The following is a 23,154-nucleotide window of genomic DNA, read 5'->3' on the forward strand; positions in this document are numbered from 1 at the left end:
TTGAAAGTGAATCCTTCCTTAGTCAAGCTTCAGACAAGAACTCAACCCTTGGACGCCTTGACTACAAGAAACCCTAAAGCAGAAGCCCAGCTAAGCGATGCCCTGATTTCTGACCATGGAAACAGGGCATAATTATGTGTTATTTCAAGTTACTAAGTTTGTGATCACTTTTTATGTAGCAGTAGATAACTAGATTGGTTTTCAGTGAAACAACAGGAATCCTCTAGCAGGTCCAAGCTACAAAGAGTCTAACAATTATGTTTCCTGCCATCATCCTGTTTCCCATGCTGCCCTAACTTGTACCAGATACTATAATAACCGCTTGTGCCTGGTGATCTTGTCCAGTAGATGTAGTCATCTTACCATGTTATCTCTTACCTCCCTGGCAGGATTTAATGCTCAGTTGTCTGCTACCAGACGCTGCAAGGCCAGAATCATTTATTACAGAGAGTTTAAGAATATTTCTGTATTAACAAGTCCTTGTCACATAAACATTAATGGAAAGCATAACTCAGTCTCAAGGTACCTTATGGAACATTTATCCTGAATTGCTTTACCAAGGCCTGGAAACAGGTGATCAAAATTCTCCTCTGATGATGTATGCAGCCCAGGACTATTGTGACAGAAGAAGGAAGGGAGAGGGAAAAAAAAGGAAAGAGAAAAAAAAAAGATATGAACCTCCTTACATTGTTCCCAGGCAGCTTTCCTTCTGAGTGTCAATTTTTATTAAATGTCTCTTATTTCTCTTTTTCCCCATGCAAGTATTGGAAATGAGGAAGAAATTGGTTTAATAATTTTCTGAGAAATCAGCTAAATTCTAATGTTGTTTGATCACATCCAGTTACAAAAATGTCAAGTGCATTTCCATTTAGAGTGCTTGCTTAAACAGCCGTGCAAATGGGGAACACCCGAAAATCAGCATATATCATGAGAGAGTTTTCACTTTTTTTTTCAGTACACACTTGCATTAATCCACTCTGTTACTCTTGAAAATAATGCATTTTTCCAGCACATCATTCCTTAAATGAGGGTGATCCATCACCACTGGAGATTCACCAGTGAGGCACATTAATAAAAGCAGACAGATTCAGTGTGTTTTCTTTGGGAAGGTTTGCTTCTCATGAGGACAACGTTTGGTTGCTTATGCCAAAAATTCAACCCAGATGTTTCTACAACTCCTGTTTTCCCTGCTAGGACATTTCCCTAGATAACAGCTTATCATAATTCTCATTCTACTCTTCATTAAAGGGCTGTTCATCTCAAAATACTATGTGCTATAAGGGGATGTGATTTTTCTCCCCTCTTCTGAAAGCTGTTGAATTAAATATGTTATAGTAACTATACTAGACATCCTACTCTGATGAACTCAGGACTTGTGTGTGTGTTTATTGTGATTAAAACACACACACACACACACATACACACACATTCAAACACCTATGTGAATAGTAAGTAGTGAGGCTCAGACATGTGGAATTCAGGCAAATTTCACATTTTTATCACATATTTTTCAAATCTTAAATATTTCTGAATAATTTACTTCCTGAAAATGACTAATAATGGGCTGTGGGAGAACTGAATATTTAAATTTCAGTATTTAATTAGATTAAAAATTAGCTAAGCAGTATTTTATTGAATAAAATTATATGGTATTTTTCTCCTAATCAACCCCCCATTTTTATTTCATTCCACAATATGTATAAGTACATCACATATTTAGGCACTGCTACTGACTATGTGCAGTTTAATCTCTAATTCCTGCTACTATATTTTAGAATATAGACTTTCTACAGGATGGGTGAATTCTCCAGCAGGCTACATTTTGTTTTTTAATGTTTACTTATTTTTGAGAGAGAGAGAGAGACAGAGTATGAGCAGGGAGGGGCAGAGAGAGAAGGAGACACAGCATCTGAAGCAGGCTCCAGGCTCTGAGCTGTTAGCACAGAGACCGATGCAGGGCTTGAACCTGAACCATGAAGTCATGATGGGAGTTGTAGTTGGACTCTTAACTTGCTGAGACACTCAGACGCCACACCTCCCTCCTTTTTTTTTTTTTAAATATTTATTAATTTTTGAGAAACAGAGTGAGACAGAGCATGAGTGGGGAAGGGGCAGAGAGAGAGGGAGACACAGAATCCAAAGCAGGCTCCAGGCTCTGAGCTGTCAGCACAGAGCCCCACACGGGGCTCAAACTTACTAACTGTGAGATCATGACCTGCGCCAAAGTCAGACTGTCAACCAACTGAGCCACCCAGGCACCCTTCCCTCCTTTTTTTAATGTCCAGCATAGCTACATTTTAGCCTTAGTGAGAAGACTTCATCTTCTCATATTCATTTTGACAGTTCCACACTTAAACTATGTGTAATGATTGAATTGAATCCCTGTGCTTGAAGTATTGAATCAAATATTTAGTCACCTCAATAAAGCTGAGAATAACAAATTTCTTAGCACAGATTATCAAATACCCAGTGTTAAGCCATATAGTATGTTTATGAACTTCAGAGTAAAACTCTGAAATTCAGAGTTATATAAAAACATAATAATAAGATATATAGACACTCCCTAGAGCAGATCAATTATTTTTGGTGTTATTCTCAGTAAATGGATTTGAAGAAATTTAATCAAGTAAAAACAGTTGATAAAATATGTGTTGATTAATCATAGCAACATACTTATATGATAGATTCAAGGAGTCATACATGATCTAAAACATGATTTACGAAAAAATATCAGTAAAAACTGTGCTGAGTATCTAATTGCATGAAGTTGCCAGGAAATGGGAAGAGTTTTAAAAGATAATTACCATAGACCTAGATCTAAGATCAGAAGAGTCATATGTCTCTATATAAAGAAAAGTTGGCCTACAGAGAGAAATGGTACATTCAAATCAGTTGAGAATATCAGCACAAAGAAAAGTACTGAAGACATGAATTAGAACATTCAAGGCAAACAGCTTGAAAGAAGAACACGGTATGAAACAAAGGAGGAGATTAGAAATAGACACATTTTAACAGTTTTTTTTTTCCTTAAAATTTTCTGAGGTTGGCTGAGAAGTTGATAACGTTCCAGAACATGAGCTCAGATTAATAGTACTAATTTTTAGTCACCAAATGGAGTTAGTATGTAGAAAGTTACAAGTGAGTGGCACTCTGCTCAAACTACTAGAACAACCTGGGTAGGCAACAAAATCGGAGTTAAAAAAAAAAATCAGAGAATTGAATATGCAAAGAAACTAAAATAAACTAAAATCCCACAAGTTATTGTGGGACCCAAGGAATTTAACAAAAATCCCCTACCCCTGGACAAGCAGAGCAAGACTAACTCCATTTTGTGCTACACCCACTATCTCATGTATAACCCCCACATGACCTACTTATTGCTTAAGACACTCCCCCACCCTAGTCAAGCCGCTGAGCACACCCTTACTGGAAACCGGCTCATATAGGAATGCGGAACCCCTAACCGCCAAAGAATGTAAACCCCACCTTTTGCCCACCAACCTTGCACGCCAATTCTGACCAGAGTGATAGGCTAGTTCAAACAGTTACTATAGGGTAAATTGTAATTCAATTGGCCACCTGCGTGTGGACTGACATGACTATGCACCTTTCTGTGTGTGTTACAATCTCATTGGCCACTGGCCCCTATAAAACTGCTACACCTTTTAACCTAGGGGTCCAAGTCCCTGCTCTGCTGTGTCGGGTATACTTGAGCCCAAGCTCAAGCTTGCAAATAAACCCTTGTGTGTTTGCATCGGTATCGGCTCCTTGGTGGTCTCTCGGATTCAAAATCGGGGGCATTACATTATGAGCACTTGGGAAGCTGCTTTTACCACTAACAGGGATGAGGAGAGGAGAAATCTTTCAGAGATAAGGGCCAGGCATGTAGAAACCTGACCGACTTTTAATGAACTTTCGCAGCACTACGCAGACGAGTTCGAAGGATGAAAATCACATGACACCTCAGCCAGAGTCTGGTCTGTACCCACTCGCCCTGTCTTTCCCCAAGTATTTACCATGATGGGGGTACACTGAAGCCTGGGGACAGAGCAGGGAAGTTGAGAGAGATACCCCTAAGGTACATGGGCCTTTTCCAAGGGCAAAATAACTATCCACCAAAAGCTGGAACTAGAGAGAGAGCAATAAGAGAAATCCATAGAAGTACTCTGAGCCTTTGCTGACTGCATTACAGCTACATGCCAAAGGCTGGGGACAGGGCAGGAGAATAAAGAGAAATCCCTCTGAGAAACTGTGGCTCTTCACCAAGGGTTCTACAGCAGGCCTCCAAACCCTAAGGGGTGGGCTGCAGGATAGAAAGACATTTCCCAGGGAGCAGGAAAAGAGAGCAGGACAAGAGAGCAAAGAAAACACCCAAATGACTCAGAAAACGAGAAGCTGGATGTGAGTGAAAAAGAGATTACCAGACTCTTGCTAATGCTCAGATTCCAAACCTTGCTAAAGGGAAGATTTTAAGTCAATGCTTTAAAGTACTTTAAGTTAGTGATGAACTGAATTTAACCAAAGGGGCAAGAAAACTCAGATGAGAGTCAAACATAGATTAGGCTGATTTAGCCCACGGCACTAATGCTTGACATAAGAAGGGCAGCCTTTTTATGGAGATAAATAGTATATACTTGGTCTCTTATGTATAAAGTCTGTCATAAACAAAACAACAATAATAATAACAATGATAATAATAAAAGTCACAACAAAATAAGCAATATGACCTTTGGTGTAGAGAGAAAAGAATCAAGGGAAACAGAACTAGAATTGGCCTCAATCCTGGAATTATCACAGACTTTAAAGTAACTTGGAGAAATATGCCTAGTCGAAAAGGTGGACAATAGACACGTTTAGATAAGGAATTTTAGCAGAGAGGTAGACACTATAAAAATGAAGAAAATGAAAAATACAATATCAGATTTTTTTCCTATGGGATTAAACACCTGAGATCTGTGGAATACTGTCAAATGGTGTAATTTCAGTGTAATGGAGTTCCCAAGAGAAAAGAGAAAATGGACTAGAAGAACTATCTGAAGACATAATGGCTGAGATTTTTTCCTGATTGATAAACTATGTCAACCTATAGACTGAAAATTTTCAACAAAACTCAAACAAAATGCAAAGAAAACTATAATTGGTTTCATCATAAACTGATGAAAACCAAATATTAAAAAACAGCTAAAGAAAAAGCAAGTATTATGTTAAGAAAAAAACAACTATACATAGAAATATATTGTAGCTGATTTATCAAAAACAATGAGGATCAAATACAATTGAATGATATCTTCCAAGTGCTGAAAGAAAACACAAAAAAAGACTGCCAAAGTGGAATTTCATATTGAGGGAAATTATTCTTCAAAAATAAAAACAAAAGAAAGACGTTTTCAGAAAGACAGAAACTAGGCAAATTCATCACTAGTACATCTGTATTGGATAGAATGCTAATAGGTGTTCTCTAGGAATTAATACCATATGGAAGTCAGATATGCAGAAACAAATAAGGGGACCTTATAAGGTAAAAATATGGGTAGACATCAAATACATTTTTACTTTATTTACATATACATGTACTAATTTATCTGTAAATGTTTTTAAAAAATTATTTAATAAAGTAATATGCTTTTGCCACATATAGAAGTAAAATATATTACAATAAGAACATAGAATTACACTGCTGTTTTTTTTAAACATTGTTAATGACATAGTATAAATAGGAACAAATGTGAAGATGATAGACAAACTCAATCATAATATATAACATTAAAATGGACTAATAATCATGGGGTTCCTGGGTGGTTCAATAGGTCAAAAGTCCGACTTTTGATTTCAGCTCAGGTCATGATCTCACAGTTGGTGAAATCAAGCCCCACACCAGACTCCACACTGACAGTGCAAGAATTCTGCTTGGGATTCTCTCTCTCTCCCTCTCTCTCTGCTCGTCCCATGTGTGTGCTCTCTCTCTCTCTCTCTCAAAATAAATAAACTTATAAAAAATAAATAAAATGGACTATCATTCCACAGGCAGAGATTGTTAAACTAGATTTTTTAAAAAAGGATTTGATTATATGCTGTTCTCAAGAAACACAGTTTAAATGTTAACAAATATGTTGAAAATGAAAGTATGTAAAGATGCATCATGCAAACACTAAGCACAAGGCTATAACTTTCAAGATAATGGTCTTTACCAGAAATAAAGCATCTCATAACAATAAAAGAGTGAATTCATTTAGAAGACCTAACAATTTTAAATTTTAAGTACATAAAAACAAAGCTTTCAAGTACATGAAGGACAACTTAAACACTAAAAGAACAAATAGAACTCACATGTAGTTAGACATTTCAAGAATCTTTTCTCAGTAACTAAAAGGGACAAAAATATCAGCATCATTGTAAAAGACTCGAACAATCACATCAACTAAGTTGGCCTGATTGATATTTGTAGAATACTAGACCCAATAGCTATAGAAATACACTTTTGTGTGTGTGGGGGTGTGTTGGGGGAGGTGGGTAGAAGCTATAAAAAGGTCAATATGGTGGGGGCATAAAATTAGTTTCAATAAATTTCAGAAGATCAAAATAATATAGAATAGCATTTCTGACCACAACATTAATTAGAAATTAACAAGATACCAAGAACATCAGAAAATATTTGGACATAAAAACACCTTTTAAATGGCCTGTTGTAAACATGTAAAATGGGGTCAGTCTGGCAAACTTTCAGATATTATCAGGAAACAAGATTATGAATATATAGCTATATGGTCAGATGAACTTTCCTGTAAGAGCATAATAAATGATTATTCCTTCTAATGTGATAGAGAAATGTCCTTTTGTGTTTCATGATCACTGATAGCTAATTCCTACTCCTTGGAGCCTTGATAACCTCTGTCATTCATTCATTTTTGTCTGAAATATCTGAAATATTCTTTTACAATTTCTCCCCAAGTCCCATTTTATTCTTCATCCTCAGTAAAACAGAGTTTATAGCATTACTAGAATAGTGCAGGAGTCAGAGGTGGTAAATACATTTAGTTACCCCAGGAGTCCACAATGTTAAAGTTACTCCAACAAAAATATAATGGAAGGTTAGGATCCAGGAATGTATGTTATTAATGTATCAACTCATAATCACAGTTGTAATTTAAATAACAAAATTTTGAAATAATTAAAAAATTAATTCTCTAATATTAATTAATCATGTTATAACCAAGCAAGAAAAACAAATGTAAAGAATGGAATATTATGCAAAAATAGAACATAAAAGCCGTAATCATTGTTCATTAAGTAAATGCAGTTGCATGAAATGAGTATGCATAAAAATATTTTACTTCACAGGACACCTGTGTGGCTCAGTCAGTTGAATATCCCACTTTGGCTCAGGTCATGCTTTCATGGTTCATGAGTTCAAGCACCATACTGGGCTCTCTGCTGTCAGCAAAGAGCCTGCTTCAGATCCTCTGCACCTCCCCCCTCTTTGTCCCTCCCCTGCACATGCTCTCTCCCTCAAAATAAATAAACTTAAAAAAATACTTCACAAATATTTTCTGTTAAATTACTAGTAAGTATTTGGGCCTATTTTGCATGTGTAATTATATTTTTGTCCCTTATTTGGAAGATGATTTGCTCTTCAGATTGTTTCTATAATCAATGTTACCTTGCTGTTCTATTTTATAAAAGTAATGCATGGATATTATTAAATATATAATATATAGAAATGTCTAAACTGAAGGAATACATAAAGGAAAAAATGAAGTTGTTCCTTAAATCACCGTAGAGATCATCATTGTTTAACACTCAGCAAATATTCATTCAGACTTGCTTATGTATATAAAAATTGGAGAGATGTATGTATATACATGTGTGTATAAAACATTTATTAAATGTTCATGTAATTATAAACATATATATACATACATATTATCCTGTAACCTGATGTATTCATATAACAAATAATGCAATGCAAATATATTTCATTATGTACTATGGATAATAAAATCCAGCATGTATAATAGCTTTATGCTAGACGTCTTCCTCAGTACTTGACATAAATTAACTCATTTTAACCTTATAATAACCAGTATGATAGATGCAATAATTATCCTCATTTACAGTTCAGAAAAATGAAGTGCAAAGAAGTTAAGAAATTGTCCAAGGTTACATGGCTAAGAAGTAGAATAACAGAGGATTCATCCCCTTTAACAGTTGCCTAGTAGGCCAATGTATAGATGCCCCTTGGTTCACTTAATTCATTCCATATGGATTAACGTTTAAGCTACTTCTACTATAGTTCTAATTCTTATATATATATATTTTTTTTCTATTGTTATCCAATCATTTCCAAAGGATAATTTCCTAGGTTAAATAGATTAGCTGGGTTCTAGATTAGAGAGAGAGAAAGAGGTACGTAGATATGTATATATATGCATGTATCTACATAATAAATAGAAAAAAATAATTTTTGTTTTTCGAAAGATTATTAGTAACAGTATGTATGGGGAAATATATACTTCAGTGATAATTTCATATGTATGACATATCTGTATATATATTTTTACAAATATATTTTATACAGTATCATATATGTATTGTATATATGTATCATGTGCATGTCTCACATATACATATATATGATGTATATAACCATGACATTTTATATCAAAGTGCATATTTCTTCACGCATGCCCTTATCAATAATCTTTGCAAAACAAATTGTATTTCTTTTATTATAAGTGATATTATGCATCTTTTCATAAAGCTTATTAGTTACTTGGTTTTGGTTTATTAGTTACTTTGGTTTTTGTTTTTCGTTTTTGTTTTTTTTCCCAAGAATTTTGATCCTGAGCTTACCTCTGCTCTGGGAGACTGTTGTTCCATATTTGTGGTTGAAGTTGGTAACTACACTTCTAGGGTACTCAGTGCTCTCAAAAGGCAAGCACATGTTCCCTATAACTCATCTATAGTTAAAATAAAAGTGCCTGAGCATTGGCCTCTGTGGGAAGAACACCTGCCTGGAATTGCAAGAAAAATAGATGCAAAAGCCCCCACGTGCAATGTGCATGCCTCTATTTGTAATGTAAAGTTTGTTAATAAGAGCCAGCTGTCTCTTACAGAGCCAGCGAGTTCCTGCTCAGAATGTGTTTACTAAAAGACCCTCTTGAAATGGCAACCAACTGGGCAAGTATCCTCAAGCAGTTTTCTAGATGAGAGAAAAGAAGGAAAAATAGGGTTAAAGATACATTTTATAGAACTCCTGCTGAACAACTTCAGGAAGCTTTTCAATAAATTTAAGGTGGTAGTCAATAAAGGAAAACCTTAATTCTACTTAGAAATTGCTTTCAAGACCTCATGAAAAGGCTAAGCTGTTTTTATGACCTTTAACATTCTTCATTTTCCCTTCATTTGGACCATTTCATTAAAGCAACTTCTAACCAGGTAATGATGCAGATCTCTTTGCTTGTTCAAGATATATACCAATTATCTATTTTTCAGCTTCATGCAGAAGTGTTTAAAGATCATTATTCCTGTATCTAAAAATGAATTCCTTGAAATTACTTTTTCAAACTAAAATGTTACTTTTACTCTGTGTGTGTGTGTGTGTGTGTGTGTGTGTGTGTGTGAAAGCACCTTAGATAAAGAATAACATACATTTTATCTGAAAGACTTGGGAGGCCAGTAAGGATCTTTATTATTCATGAAAGGAAAACTGTGGAAGAGAAAATAAGCAAGTTGTTTAATGTATGGGTTATCATTTGGAATACCCTGAAAAACAGGACCTAGTTGGAAGAGATCCTTCAGAAGAATTCATGTGTTAAACCATGTCAACTTAAGCAGCATTTTATTTATTTGGGTGTCACAAATTTTGAACAGTCTAAACTAATGATTTCCAACATGTGGAAACTTTGCAGAATCCTTTGGACATATTAAGTTAATGCACAGAGTTGAATAGATCCAAATGCAAAGCAAAATGTATTATTATACCAGAGTTGTTGCCTTATGTTTAAAGACTTCTTGCAAATCAGTAATGAGGAAAATTGTAGTCCAAGAAAAGAATAGTGAGCAAAAAATACAAGTAGGGAATAGACTTTATAAAATGAGAGTAGCCAGGACAAGAGATTTTAAAATTTTTCTTTTTTTTCAGTAGGAAATTTCAAATGATAAAGTGGTGGGAGCACCAGCTCATGAGTGAGGAGGATTTGGATTCTAGCTTTGCAATCCATAGTAAGATCCTTAAGGCATGCTGAATCTCAGTGTCTTTATTTATAAAAGGACAATAGTATTAGTTCTTACCTCATAATGTTCTGTGAGAAAGAAAGAGAATACATTGGTGGCTAATGTGATTACTTTCTTCATTTATTTAGTCAAAATATTAGGTGGCGCCATTTGATGTTTGCATGATTTTGAGAATCAAACATAACATATTATAAGTCCAAACTGAAGCATCTTGCCACACTGGAAGGAAACTTGGCAATATGAACCAAGAAGGTAAGTAATTCTATATGTACAATACATAATAAACAAATTCTAAAAACAAATGTGTAGGACTGTTTGCTAAAAATTTGTTGATTGTAGCAAAAAATAATTCCAAGAGTATAAAATTCAGGGATATATCTCTTACATGTATATAATGGACTGTAACACAGTCATTGAAAATAACGTGGCAGAATAAAATTAATGTGGATTGATATAATTACATGAAAAGATGGTTATATTATCCAATAAAATGAAAAGATTAATAATCCCCATAAAATGGCCCTATTTTCTAAGAAGTTTGAAAATATATACATTTTTAAGTATAGAAGAATATGTTATGAAATATTTTGTCAGTTATTTCTAGATAGTGAAATTTAAGTTGATGTATCATTACATTTTCTAATTGTTCAATAATCAATGCATTTATTTATATACTTTAGAATAGTATATAAGAAGTATAGATGGAAGAGGAATATTATATAGTTTTTGACTATAGTAATAACACGTTTAGCCATGTAAAGCAGTACATATTAATGGTTATTTCCATGAATCACACAATTCCCTAACAATAGCAGATAAATGAAAACTTAGTGGACTATTATTTATTAATACGTTCTTAATTTCTATTCTCCCACCCCTTGTAGAGTGAGCTATTGCAAAGGTGGAGAAAAAAAAAATTTTAATCTGAGCTTCTCTCTTTAGTTCTTCTTTCCCCTTGTGGAAAAATCTGGGCATTTCTCATATTTTGATGTGTTGAATAACACATTGGTCAAGTTGGAAAGAGTAATTTTGCTAAGATTTTCTAACTCATTTTTTACCCAGAAACCATATCTATCAAGGCTAAATTACTCTTGCATTATTTACTTATAGAAAGAGAGCACGTGCATGCATGCATGCATGCATGTGTGAGCAGGAGAAGGGCAGAAAGGGAGGGAGAGAGAATCCCAAGCAGTCTTCATGCCTAGTGAGGAGCCCAACCCAGGGCTCAATTTCACAACCGAGAACGCGATCTGAGACAAAATCAAGAGTTCATTGCTCAACCCAGGCACCCCTATTTTCCATTTATTGATCCAAAAATATTTATGGACTATTATGTATCAGGTATAGTCCTAGAGTGGAAGCCTATGTGTAAAAGATGGCTAGATGTGTCTGTTGATATCTAAAATAAAAGGGTTACTAAAAGACTTAAAGGAACCTAGTACTGAAAGAAAGAGAGGCTAGTTGCATTTCTTTTCTCCCCCAATCAGTAATAGAGGATAATATAACGGAAGCAACTCAAAGAAAAATAATAATAATTTTATCCAAGGATTGATATAGCTTTAAGCTATATTGATATAGTTTAAAAATGTTTTTATTAAGTTTATTTATTTATTTTTGAGAGAGAGCATGAGCACAAGCAGGGGAGGGGCAGAGAGAAGGAGAGACAGAATCCCAAGAAGGCTCCACACCATCAGCACAGAGCCCAATGCGGGTCTTTAACTCGTGCACCATGAGATCGGGCCCTAAGCCAGATCAAGAGTTGTACACTTAACCGACTGCACCACCCAGGTGCCCCTACATTGATACAGTTTTAAGCTGTGATTGATATATCTCTAAACTTATTTAATGTTTTTTTTTTTTCTTTTCCTATGTCGGCCTTTATTTCCAACTGGTAAACCTTTGACTACTAGATTTGATTTGACTACTATTAAAAAGGTTACAATGATAACATTTCCATTACTCATATACAGAGCAGAGAGAAAGAAATAGCAAAAGTGAGGATGGGACTATCATAATACTTGGTGAATACTAGCTGAAATACTTTACATACATCAGAATCCCTTTCTAAGGGGTTTATGTGTAATTTCACTAATACAAGAAAATACCATCCTCTTTAATCATGACTGGCTAAGCTAGACTCTGTCAATTAAATGACATTGACTTTCATTAGTGAATTTGTTGCTTTCTTTATAAAATGCAGATTGTGAAGAGAAATGAACAACCACAGGAGGCTCAATTCAAGTTTGTTGAGTCAATTCATTTAAATTCAACAAATGTTTATTGATTACCCACTGGGTATCAAACTTTGTGCTAAAGTAATTGATTCATAATGGTTTGGGTGCTTATTAATTAACAACATTTGCAATGCTTCCATTATTATATGTGTGATTGGGTGGCGTTCTGAGATAATTAACATTAAAATCCTGTGAATTTCTTTTTTTTTTTTTTTAATTTTTTTTTTCAACATTTATTTTTTTTTGGGAGAGAGACAGAGCATGAACGGGGGAGGGGCAGAGAGAGAGGGAGACACAGAATCGGAAACAGGCTCCAGACTCCGAGCCATCAGCCCAGAGCCCGACGCGGGGCTCAAACTCCCAGACCGCGAGATCGTGACCTGGCTGAAGTCGGACGCTTAACCGACTGCGCCACCCAGGCGCCCCAAAATCCTGTGAATTTCTAAAGGAAATATACAGAAAGATAAACAAATATTATTCTCTGTACTCATAACTCGTATTTTTTGTAACAATTTCTTTTGTAATGAATTTTCTATTCATTAGAAAATTGTGCCTTAAAACCAAAAATGGAATACTCACACTTGATAACAAATGTATATGAAAATCAAGTTTGCAATTATTTTGAGATTTTACTAAAATCCTGATAAGTCAACATCTGCTCCTAGAAAGTTTCTCAGACATGCTAATAAATAAAAAAATGATAAAGCTATATGTAAAACCATGAGGCTAAATGAGACTTCAGGATAAGTGTCTTTATTTTTTGTCCTCTCAGAGAAACCTTATCAAATCCTTCACAGATTTGGCTGTTCCATTCATGCAAAACTCCAGAGTGAGATGGGGTGTGTGTGTGTGTGTGTGTGTGTGTGTGTGTGTGTTAAGCTGTGACAGATTAATTTATTGAATTCTGTAAAGTATTATTTATTGAATTCTGTAGCAAGCCACTTAATATCTCTTCAGATGGCCCAAAACCATTAAGCCTACCATTTAGCTGCCAATTTCTATTTTTTTATTACTGAATTTCCTTTATACTTCTCACAGATTACTATAATATATTTCACACACCTGTGCCTCTGTTCAGTAGTCTCTTAAGTCTACTTTTAAAATTCTTCCATAGTTCTTTTACTATGAACAAAGTGTAAGCATCTAGAACTTAAGCAGTGTATATATAGTCTTAGTAGATAAATTCTTACAGCAGAAGAAGCAAGAAAAACAGGAATCCATGCTCTTTTTTTATACCTAGATTTGTAACACAATGTTTATGTGATTCTGAATCCTAATCATTAGTGAAGAAACTATTGACATAGGATGCTTGGATAGTTCAGATCTGGAACATGAAATTGGACTTATGTTAAGTGAGGTACCCATGGGTGGTGAAAAGCATGAAAAATAATTTCAATAGGAGGTTCTCAGAGACACCCATTGAGAGCTTTGCCTGTTTACTTGCTGCTCTGAAGTGGAGTGGCTTAGAAAACTGGGCTGCTGTCAGGGCTGGGAATGTGGCAAATCCCAAATCCACACCAAGGGAAGCTACACGTTTGTTTTTTGATTAAGAGGGGCCTACAGTGATAGGGTGCCCTCTGTAAGAACTCCAATACTCAAACCCTCATATTCAAATACCTCCTAACCTTTCACCCAAAATCACTTGCCAAAATCCTAGAAAAGGGACCTTGAATGCCAAAAATAGTCCAGGTTTGGCAGTACCTCCAGAAATGACCCCATGAAATTATACTCACTCCAGAAGAAAGGTGCTTTTTAGTGGCACAATTAAATATTGGGCATCTCTTCGCATACATATTCAAATAATGAGAGAAAACAGTGAGAGGGACTAGATTCATTATCACGTGCATGTTTCTTCCCCTTTGCCTGCCTTTACTCCCCTCTCTTTTCCAAGGGAAAGACATGACTTCTTCCTATTTTGTAAATGAAGAAACAGGATACTGGGACAGAGTGGAGGTAAGAGTGTGAGACTTAATTTCGGTGGCTAAATCAATTACTGCAATGAAGACCTGGAAGTGGAGGGCGAAACTGGGAAAAAGAAAATTTGGGTTGGAAAGAATGATTGGCAGGAGGTGTGAGAGATTCCAATCAGTTATGGCAAATGAATGGGCTATTTGAAACATTTGCCCTGGTTTCTTCAGGAGACGTGAGTAAAGAATGAACTTCCTTTCTCTAACATCAGTTGTTGTCTGTTGCATCTCTAAATATGATGGTGCAGATGTGGAATCCCAGTGTCTCAAGATTTATAATAAAATAGTCAGTTTATTGCTCCTGTTCCAGATTTTCACCTTCTTACCGTCTACCATCTACCTTCTACCATCATTGATTTATCGTCATTATTGAATGGTTGCATGATTACTTCAACATTTTCTACGATTCTACATTGGTGTTTCCAAATACTAATTTTTTTATTACAACAATTTAGTTATCACTTTCTTTGAAAGCATTACTGTTTGTGTTACCTTGAACATATGTATCCATGTGTGCATACAGACATAGATGTAAGCATGGGTATCGTCAACATAGAAGTTTAAAGGTATGCAAGCAGAATATTAGACCTTATTCTTAGAAATATTACAAGGATGTGGTGATTTTTTTGCCTGAGAAAACCTACTGTCTACCTCTGAAGTTGAACTATTTGGCAGCTACTGGTTGAATAAAGATGTAATATACCAATCCTGATACTGGGGATCTAAAATACTTTAAAATATATTTTTAAGTTCTATTGTATTCTAAGTCTAGAATACCACTTAAGAAAATATTATTTTTAATTCAGAAATCAAATTTATGTCCAAAGATATTGAGTATTATTTTTTAGATAATGAAAAATTGGAAATATCCAAGATATCCTAAAAAGAGAATAATGGTTTTGTTAAATTGGTATAACCTTAAAACAAAATAGCTAGAAAATATTTTTAGTTATGGTATTGCTGAAAAAGGTAAGATTAAACTACTCTATGTACATATACACAATCTAATTTTAAAATATAGATAGAAAATTATTAAAAAGTAATGCAGTAGAATGCTCATAGTGGTTTGTAAGTGTTATTGAAACCAGTTAATTTTTATTTCCTTTTACATTTGTGCATTAACTGCCTTCCTATAATTGTATAACTTTCAAAATAAAAAATAACTTTAAAAGTCTTATTAATAAGATTTTTATCTTCAATTCTATAAATAAAATTCCTTCTTCAGATTTCTCATATGCCCCCAAAACTGGCATGCACATCTACTCATTCAATCAACATGTATTGAGAGCACTCTATAGATGAGACAGTATGTTACATGCTGGGGACACGAAATGCCAAGCTTTAAATCAGGAATCTTTCCTTTTTTACTTTTTAAACAGTGAAAAGTGACTTGCCATAAGTCAAAAAATCAGATACGTTATGGGAATTTTTACTAGGGTGTTAAAATGTGTATTATCTTTTTGCGTATGTTGGGAATTTAAAAAGATAGGCAAAACTCACCTCCAAAAAAATCAATAAAATATATTAGTCGCAGTTAATTTCCAAATGACATCTTAGAAGTAAATCAGCTTAAAAATAAGTAATCAAAAGCATGCTTATTTCACTCTCTCAAACCCCAAAAAAAGAATGAAAATAAAAGACATTTCTAAGAAACAAATAAGACAACACAATAAAATCAACCAGGGAGTTTAAACCATCCATGGACTTCTGTCAGTCTACACAGGTGTAGACAATGCACAGGGTGCATTTTTCAATTTCACTTTTTAGGTGACCTCATATCGTTCAGTGTATTACATACCATGTTTAGGTTCATGTCTCCAAGTCTTACATATCTTGTCTAGATTACTCCCTTGAATTTCATCATAATTTTATTTTATTTTTCAATATGAAATTTATTGTCAAATTGGTCATATATCCAACTAGCTCTTAATTCTATTCCCTTGGATATCTAACAGAAATCTCATTTTAAAAACTGGAATACTGAGAGTTTCCCCCAAATCTATGTCTCTTCCAGTTTTTAGTTTTATTTTACCTGAGGCTCAGACCAAACTCTTGAGCGCCTCCTTTATCTTTTCTTTTCCCTTTCTTCACACTCATATCTGATCCATCAGCAAATACTGTGGGCTCTACCAAAATATTTCCAGAATCTGGTCAATTCCTCTCTACCTCCACTGCTACCACCCATCTCACATCTGAATCATGATCTCTGTTTCTATCTTTCATATCTCCTCATTCTCTTTTCAAAACAGACACAGCATAATCTTGTCAAAATCTAAGGCAAGTGCCTCATCACTGCTCATAACTCTCTAGTGATTTCCCGTCTCACTCAGAGTAAAAGCCAAAGTCCCTACAAGGCCTTTGAAGGAGCATTGTGATTTGCCTCTCTCCCATGGCCTCTGATTTCATCACCTCATTCTAGTTCACTCTGCTCTAACACACTAATGTAATTACTATTCCTTAAACAACAAGCTCTCACTTCAGAGCATTTGTACCTGTGCCCGGATTTTTTTCTCACTAGCCGCAAGAATCACTCCTGCTCTTCCCTTTGATCTTCCCTCAAATGCCCCCTTCTCAATGAGAACTTCCCTTATTAGAGTAGGCAGTTAGGCTTTAGCAGGATGCCTGGAAGCCAGCAAAAGGAGAGTCCCGGCTTGTTATCAGGAAAGTTAGGACCTGTCCTGGCAGCATTCCAAAAACAAAGCCACAAAAAAGATGGATCAAACCAGACAGGCCAAAGACAAAAAAAAAAAAAAAAAGTCTGGAGAGACTGACCAAATAAGGAAAAAAAAGACATGAAACACTGCTCCCAAAGAAATTCCCTCCCCAAATATGAAATATTCCACTCCTTAGTTAACAACTGTCAATGAAAGATAGAGACCGGGTCCAGCTCTCCCTTGAATTTGCTTGCTCTCACTTCTCAAGAGTGTACTCTCTTAATAAACTCTTCACTTGTACCATTCAACCACTGTCTGGGGCATCCTTGAGTTCTTTTCTTGCTAAGAAAATAAGAGCCTCTGGTGACATCCCAGGGACAGGCTGGGCAGGGGTCTCAGAGCCCAGGAGTCTGCCTAGTTCTCTTGGCAACATCTTGGCCACCTGGCCAAAATTGCAACACCACCTCCCACAGGAAGATTCCCTAACCCCCCTCCCTGCTGTATTTTCCTACCTAGCACTTTTATTTATCTCTTTAATATCATACACCCAACCCTCCCCAATGTAAACTTCATGAAGGCAGGTATTTTTTGTGTCCTTTGTTAATTGCTAGATTTCCTCCAGTTTCTAAGAGAGATGTTTTGCGTGTGGCTGATACACAACAAATATTTGTTTAATTAATGAATGAATGATCCATGGGGTTAGGGTTGTAACTTGGGTAGAAATATGAGTAGAATTTAAAAAAAAAGGACTAAAAAAGGAAACACACTTGTTTAAGAATATCTGGGGAATATAGCTGAATTATTTCTCTCATCAAACAGATAAATAGATGGTAAAAGTAAATCAGTATTGGTCAATTTTTATTGTTTCACTTTGTCTACCAACCAGCCTCATTGTAAAAGCTGGCTCATATCTTCAGAGATGGAATGGCTTTAGACTGGTCAGTTTCTGGCAATTATACCACAACCAAATTGCTCTCACAGTCCAAACTTCCAGCTAAGTTAGAGAGGGAGTTCTTCAATAATACCTGAACACGCAGGGTGCATTTTTCAATGTCTTTCCATTTACATAAGAGAGAGTTGAATTGCTCAACAGAGTAAATACAATCATTGGAACCATGTACATTTGCAGTTACTTTCAATGAGCTGGAAATGCTTTTGGAAAAGAGTATATTCAGTGTTGAGGTATCTAACATTTCGGTAATTGACTACATATGGAAACAAATGATTAGAAAATTAGATAAAGAAGTTACACTTAGTTTTATATTTCAATGAAATCACTTGGTAGGATTTTTTTGCCATGTTTTGTAAAAAAATCATTTAATAGATAAGCTCAAGCAAACATAAATATGACCTATTTCTATTGCTGAGACACAAGTAACAATGATTCAGATATGCCACATTCAGTATATAACTCACAGATAATTATGTTCCATATTTGTAAGGAATCTAGTACATAAATCCTTAAATGGAGCAGTTTAACCAACTTTAAAAGAATGAACAGCTGAATGGAATTGTAATGATATAATGTAGAAGCATAAAAATTGAAAGAGTATAGTCACCTTATAAATTTTCTCCATTTCATATTTATGCTCTCTCTCCTCTATTTATTGTATCATATATCAAATGATTCTACTTTCTAGGAAACCTGTTTTTATGAGAATAGCCCCAGTGATACAGCCATGGTAAATCTGGAGTAAGAACTTAAAGATACATGACCTCCTATACACTCCAGATGGCCTTGTATGATTTCTTCAATCATTTTGAAATGCAAAGAAGCTCTAAGGACATCAGTCAAATGGTGGCATTTAAATGTTCACCTATCTAGGGTTTTCTTGGGTGAAGAAGACGTCTGGATAAATGTGCACATTTGGAAAGCAATGTAGTCCTAGCTTCTGCCACGCAGCCCTGAGAAAGAGCTGGTATGATCCATGAATAATGTGGTGATCGCCAACACAAAAGCAAATCGTGTTGTACCTTAAACCAATTCTTTACCTTGAGTGTCAAATTAAAGTGGTTAATATATCCATTGTCTTAGAAATAGCTTGATAACTCTTTATAAGACTGCAATATTTAAATTGCCACTAAGTTGCCACCTTCAATAACTTTGCCATGATCAATAAGTGGTTCACTACATTTTGTAAGGTGATACCTAAAGCCGTTGTTCATGATGTGATGTCCGAAGCATTTAGTTATTACACTGTTTAAAAGACACTTATTTTATAAAGATCTGATATATAATTTTTAAGATACTCTTCTGTCTGTTGCTAATAACTACTTTGAGTATACTTTGAATAACCATTATAGAATATTCATGTTTATCCTTTTGTCACATAATCTGGGCTTTCTTCAATCTCATCCAGGCCTATTCTTTTATTGACAAGTATAAATTATTATTAGATTATTTCAAAGACAGAGTCTTTATAATAATAATTCAGATGTATAAGATGTTTACAATTTATAAAGCACTTGTATTTACACAACAGCCATATGCCATGAAAGTCTTAAAGCCAAAGTACAAGTTCACATGGCATCAGTTTTACTCAGGAGTAAATACAAAACAAAATTTTATTGAAGCTAATGCAATACATTAAGAAGTAGAATTAGGGGCGTCTGGGTGGCTCAGTCTGTTAAGCGCCCAACTTTGGCTCATGATCTCATGGTTTGTGAGTTTGAGCCCCGCATCGGGCTTGGTGCTGACAGCTCAGAGCCTGCTTTGGATTCTGTGTCTCCCTCTCTCTCTCTCTGCCCCTTCCCTGCTTGTGCTGTATCTCTCTTTCTCTCTCTCTCAAAAATAAATAAACAATAAAAAAAATTAAAGAAGTAGAATGAAAAAGCCATATGCATGTTTTTTAGATTGCAAGAGAGCAAATATGTTTATTATTATTATTTTTTAAAGTAAACTCTACACCCAACTTGGGACTGGAACTCACAACCCTGAGATCAAGAGTCACATGTTTTGCTGACTGAACCAGTCGGGTGTCCTAGTTATATGCATTTTTATAAAATACCTAGTAAAATAAAGAAATTTTATATAGTCCCAGGATTACATATCTATACCCCTAGGACCTTAAGATATACCCATGCAGAACCTGTGAGAGACACCAAATACATTATTTATATTATTTTAATCACTCTAACAACTGTATGTGACAGGTAGGGCAGAAGTTTAACAATCCCATTTTATAGACAAGGACTCCGAGACTATAAAGAATTCCATGATTAGCCAAAATGATGAATTATTAAGTATGAAACCCAGTTCCCAGTTGCTGACCTATATAAGTCTAAATCTCCTTCCTGAATTTCATGCTCATTTTAATAACAGTGGAGGAGGACAAAGAACTGTTAAGAAAAAAGGTAGTTAAAATATTAATAAGAATAGACCCAAACCATCAAATCAGGAATTAGCTTTCTTCTTCAATTCTGATATATACTTTCTCTGATTTATACAAACTCTATTCAATACATTTCATCCATATGGCACTTCTAGTATGGCTCAATTTTCAAAATGATGTAGCACGAATCACCCATAAGAAGTATCCAGCTAGCTAGCTACTTACCTATCCAGTTATCTATAAGTCGGTGCTGAGTTAAATGAAAATAATAAAAATATAGAAGGAAATATTCCCTGACCACAATAATGACTACAATAAAATTGTTCTCTGCATGACAGCCATGGCCTGGTGTGATCTGTATTGGATGCTGTAATATGAACTAAATGCAGTATATTAGTCAAAGGATCTCAGCAGCATAAGCAGCTGTTAATTGACAAAAATAAATTCAGCTGGTACATGAACTCATACCATGAACCATGTTTTATACTCCAACAATTTATGTGAAACTGAATGGGGCCCACATGGCATAACAAAACAATGGTTGTTAGAAAAATTACCCCCTCCATGACCACTTGATTTGTATATTTAAGTACTCCATGGTTTGGTACTTCATGCAGACTAAGTCATTACCAAAAGTGAAAAAATTGTTGGGAAGTTCAATTATTTTGCATGTCTACTAAATACATAAATAAGTGAATAGATCCAGTCCAATCTAGTTTTAGAGAGGGAATTATTTAAAATGTGAGTTTGAGGTTTGGTATTTCTTATAATAGATAGAAATCTGTGAAATTCAAATTTCCAAAAGCTGATGTTATGGATTAATAAGGAACGACTTCAAATGAAATGTATAATCAGTAAAATCCCTTTTCGTATATTGCATCTGTTTGACAGATTGGGTTATGCTACAGTTAGTTATCATGTGAAACAGATATTATTTTTCCCAGATACTAACCTTGACTCTTACCTGAGGATCAAGATTTTTTTTTATAAAATTGAAAAATAGATACAAGCAATCATCTGTATTGTCTCACTTTACCAAATCTGTTACATGTATTCTGTCACTTAATTCTCACAAAAAACTGTTAGGTAATTTTATCTGCATTTTCTATAAGAGTTAAGTCATGGTTCAGAGCAGTTAAACAACTATCCCTGAATCTTACATTAAAACTGGGATGTGAGAGGTGAAGGGGATTAAGAGTACACTTATCATGACGAACACTATGTTGAATCACTATGTTGTACATCTGAAACTAATATAACACTGTATGTTAGCCACACTGGAATTAAATTTAAAAAAAAAAAAAACTGTATTTGATGCCAGATCTATGTAACTACTCCAAAGTTGATTTTTTTAGTAATAAATGCCATATATTTGCCTCTAAATGGATACAAGAATCTTTAAAAAATAAACCCAAGTCAGGGTATCTTTTCATTTTCTAAGCGTAGAAAAACTACATAAAATCATGAAATCTTTAACTGGATATGACAATCCCAAAGGTGACTACAATGATCTCTGCCTATTGGCATTCACACCCTTGCATAATCACCTTCCCTGGGGTGTGAGTGGGGCCTGTGAGTACTTTGTAAATAACAGAATATGTAAGAACTGATGGGACGTCACTCCTGTGATGACATCACAGTTTACGAGTCTTGCCAGCCAATGTGCTTGAGAGCTTCTCCTTGCTGGCTTGATGCAGTCAGCAATGTTGAGAAAGCCCACATGGCAAGGAATCATTGGTGGTCTGTGGGACCTGAGGGAAGTCTCAAGTGAGAGCTGACAGCCAGTAAAAGTCAGGGCCTTCAGTCACACAGCCACAAAGAAGTAAATTCTGCAACAATCTGGATGAGTTTAAAAGCAGGCACATTCCTCCCTGGGTGAGTTGAAAGTACAGTTCAGCCAACGCCTTGATTGTGGACCTGCTTAACCTTGAAAAGAGAAGCCAGTTAGGGTGTGGCAGGACTCCTGACCTACAGAGACTGAGGTAATAAACGTGTTGTTTTAGCCATAAGTTTATGGCAACTTTTTATGGAGCAATGTGATACTAATGCTCTGAATGAGAAGCAAGGTTGGCAGGAATGCTTCAGAAAGGAAAAAGGACATCTCTATTTGACTACGTTGCATCTGAAGCATATCCGTGTGCCTCCTCCATCCTTGAAATACCCACTATAGACTTTTGGAGTTACCTCAGTGGTCTTGACCTTGAGTGCTATCATGTAAAGTGGACAGAAGTTTTGCTTTTTCTCAAAGTATTTTTATTCTGTAAGTGAGAAATTATCTCCTGAGTCATTATTATTCAGCATCAAATATGCAGTATTTGAATTGAGATTTTGTTATGCACCAGGCAAAAAAAATAACAATTGTCTTTTATTTTTCTTGTTGTCCCTTGATTTTCTTGAGTGCCCTTTATAAAAAGTCAAGGCGTACCCAGGGAAAAAGAACTGAATTTTAGAAACTTGGAGTAATGTTGCTTAATTTCAAAGACTATTAAATGTCAGGAAACCATCTGAAGAAAGGTGAAAATGTTTGGAAACGATATTTGTTTGATCATTGTTAAATTGTGAATAGTATTTGGAAGAAATTTAGATGTATTTACAAGCATTGAAGCGTTTCTTGATTTATTATTTGCATAGTTTCTATCACTACAATGAAAATTACCGCAAACTTTGCAGTTTGACAACACAAAGTTACTATCTCACAGTTCTGTAGGTCAAAACTCTAGTAGGCTTGGCTGGT

General features: G+C 35.1%; 1 protein-coding gene across 1 annotated transcript in view; it reads right to left on the minus strand.

Moving 5' to 3' along the window:
* Positions 1 to 483: 483 nt before the first annotated feature.
* Positions 484 to 23,154, minus strand: part of STPG2 (sperm tail PG-rich repeat containing 2) — a 640,262-nt gene continuing 617,591 nt past the window's right edge. The window contains exon 14 of the mRNA XM_047091542.1: positions 484 to 613. Coding sequence (XP_046947498.1) covers positions 484 to 613 — 130 coding nt within the window. The remainder of the gene's footprint in view (positions 614 to 23,154) is intronic.

Source organism: Lynx rufus, unplaced genomic scaffold, assembly GCF_022079265.1.
Source record: "Lynx rufus isolate CCGP_SWC_20201006 ecotype Redwood Valley unplaced genomic scaffold, mLynRuf1.p SCAF_3, whole genome shotgun sequence".
Taxonomy (NCBI): domain Eukaryota; kingdom Metazoa; phylum Chordata; class Mammalia; order Carnivora; family Felidae; genus Lynx; species Lynx rufus.